Source organism: Channa argus, chromosome 13 (assembly GCF_033026475.1).
Source record: "Channa argus isolate prfri chromosome 13, Channa argus male v1.0, whole genome shotgun sequence".
In the NCBI taxonomy this organism is placed as follows: Eukaryota; Metazoa; Chordata; class Actinopteri; order Anabantiformes; family Channidae; genus Channa; species Channa argus.
In genome coordinates, this window is record NC_090209.1 from 9,945,635 (window position 1) to 9,948,346 (window position 2,712).

Here is a 2,712-nt window from a genome sequence, read left to right on the forward strand (position 1 = left end):
TTTAAAAAGCTTTTTCACCAGGTACCATATTGTTGTCATGATTTTAAAAAAAATAAGTCAATAAAGAGCTACATGATAGGCATGAGCAGGTGTAACCTTAATATCTTGATGAGTGGTCAGTTATGTTTGCAGTGGTGGCTGGATTAGATATTAACTGTGGCCTAAATCACTTTGTGCTGATGGATTTGGAAAGTGATAATCCAAGGTGTGCCATTTAAAAGCCAGACTGTGGCCACCTGGATCCATTTGTACAAGGGCCCTCTCCATCACTCTCCTGAACAGCCAGAAGAAACATCACCAAAGGGCTGATCGCAACCGCAATCCGCAACCATGAACGGCACAGAGGGACCATATTTCTATGTCCCTATGGTAAACACCACTGGCATTGTCCGGAGCCCTTATGAATACCCTCAGTACTACCTTGTCAACCCAGCAGCTTATGCTGCCCTGGGAGCTTACATGTTCCTGCTCATTCTCCTGGGCTTTCCTATTAACTTCCTCACTCTGTACGTCACCATCGAACACAAGAAGCTGCGAACCCCTCTAAACTACATCCTTCTGAACCTTGCGGTGGCTAACCTCTTCATGGTGTTTGGAGGATTCACCACAACAATGTACACCTCCATGCATGGCTACTTCGTTCTGGGACGCCTTGGCTGCAATCTGGAAGGATTCTTTGCTACACTCGGTGGTGAGATGTCTCTCTGGTCACTGGTTGCTCTGGCTGTTGAAAGGTGGTTGGTTGTCTGCAAACCCATCAGCAACTTCCGCTTCGGGGAGAATCACGCAATCATGGGTTTGGTGTTCACCTGGTTTATGGCCTGCTCTTGCGCAGTGCCCCCTCTTGTCGGCTGGTCTCGTTACATCCCTGAGGGCATGCAGTGCTCATGTGGAGTTGACTACTACACACGTGCAGAAGGTTTCAACAACGAGTCCTTCGTCATTTACATGTTCACATGCCACTTCTTAATTCCAATGATTGTTGTGTTCTTCTGCTACGGCCGCCTGCTCTGCGCTGTCAAGGAGGCTGCTGCTGCCCAGCAGGAGTCTGAGACAACCCAAAGGGCTGAGAAGGAAGTCACCCGCATGGTCGTAATCATGGTCATCTTCTTCCTGATATGTTGGTTGCCCTATGCTGGTGTGGCCTGGCATATCTTCACACATCAGGGCTCTGACTTTGGACCACTATTCATGACCCTCCCAGCCTTCTTTGCCAAGAGTTCTGCCATCTACAACCCACTGATCTACATCTGCATGAACAAGCAGTTCCGCCAATGCATGATCACCACCTTGTGCTGCGGAAAGAATCCCTTTGAGGAGGAGGAGGGAGCATCCACTACTGCCTCCAAGACTGAGGCCTCCTCTGTGTCCTCCAGCTCCGTCTCTCCTGCATAAACGGGCCACAAACAAAGGCTCAATGATCCACTATCCAAGAAGAAGACTTCTGCTCCCCCTGGGAAATGGCTGAAGGCTAATGTCTACAGAAATATTCTTTTTGTATTTTTACAAATGAGTTGGTTTACCTTAAAGACGGTTACAGGAAAGGTCAGCCCATTACAGAGTTGTTCCTGTATGTACAGAATATCCAACTTAACAATCTATGAGATTTTTCCTGGAAATAAATAGGAAAAATTTTAATCTTTTACAGTTGGATCCTAAATGATACTGGCTTATTTTTGAATGTAGAGGCATGTAATCAAGGCAACGTAAAATAAAACGCACTTTGCAAATGACTCATCCTGTTTATGTTTTACTTAAAATTTGGGTGGCAAAGTTCATATGAATATAGTATATTATATCAAATAAATAAATGTGAATGACCTATTCAGAATGCATTTATGTCTTGAGTCAATTTCTGCTTTAGAGATAGCCTACTATTGTAGTCATTACTGCTCTTTTGCTACAGGTATAGATGCTGCAGACACTTAGAAATACATTATCATAGTGTTTGGATTCCTTTATTTTAGTGTCTGCCTTGCTATCATCATCTCAAGTCAATCACAGGTCACCTTGGACTTATGGCCTAAAAGGATTATGAGATTATTAATCAGGGATGAATATAGACAAGACATAATGCACAACTTTCTCTGATAACAAATATTAATCACCTTTAATTAATAACAGATTAAGAGCAACTTACTGGATAACACAAATCCGTATTATTAAGAGGCACTCTGATGCAGAGGTTATAGAATACAAATAATCAATCCTCATTGCATAAGCCATGGTGGCCTTAAGCAAAGAATAAGGCCTGAAGAGCACTTTAATTTTGCATTTTAAGCAACGTATAAACGTGTAATAAATGGTATGTGTATAATAAATATTTGTCAACAACTATCTCTCCTAATAAATAATGAATGATGAGTCTGTGAAGCATGGTAAAATAAAATGTCGTCACTGGAGAAGTTATAACTGCAAACAAATACATTAACCAATACGAAAAACTGTTCCTATACAGTAGGTGTCTGCAAATGCATCCTTGTGTACATTATAGTAACAATATGCTTTTATACATCATACAGTAAATACCAGAAACACCTACTGCAAAGTGTAATAGAAATTGTGAGATGACAAGAGAAATTCAACTGATGATGTTCTTGCTTGTGCAGTAAGCCAGACTGGAGAAAAACAAACACCTTAAGATTTCTCCCATAATGACCTTTATGTGTAGCTATAGCAACCATCATACCGATGGATCTTTCATGGAATACA

At 41.7% G+C, this 2,712-nt stretch overlaps 1 protein-coding gene across 1 annotated transcript; it reads left to right on the plus strand.

The window, feature by feature from the left end:
- The first annotated feature begins 264 nt into the window (after window positions 1-264).
- On the plus strand, window positions 265-1,707 carry LOC137140136 (rhodopsin). Its single transcript, XM_067528269.1, has one exon. It carries the CDS (start codon window positions 331-333, stop codon window positions 1,393-1,395), a length of 1,065 nt encoding a protein of 354 aa, XP_067384370.1. The 5' UTR covers window positions 265-330; the 3' UTR covers window positions 1,396-1,707.
- Window positions 1,708-2,712: the final 1,005 nt, after the last annotated feature.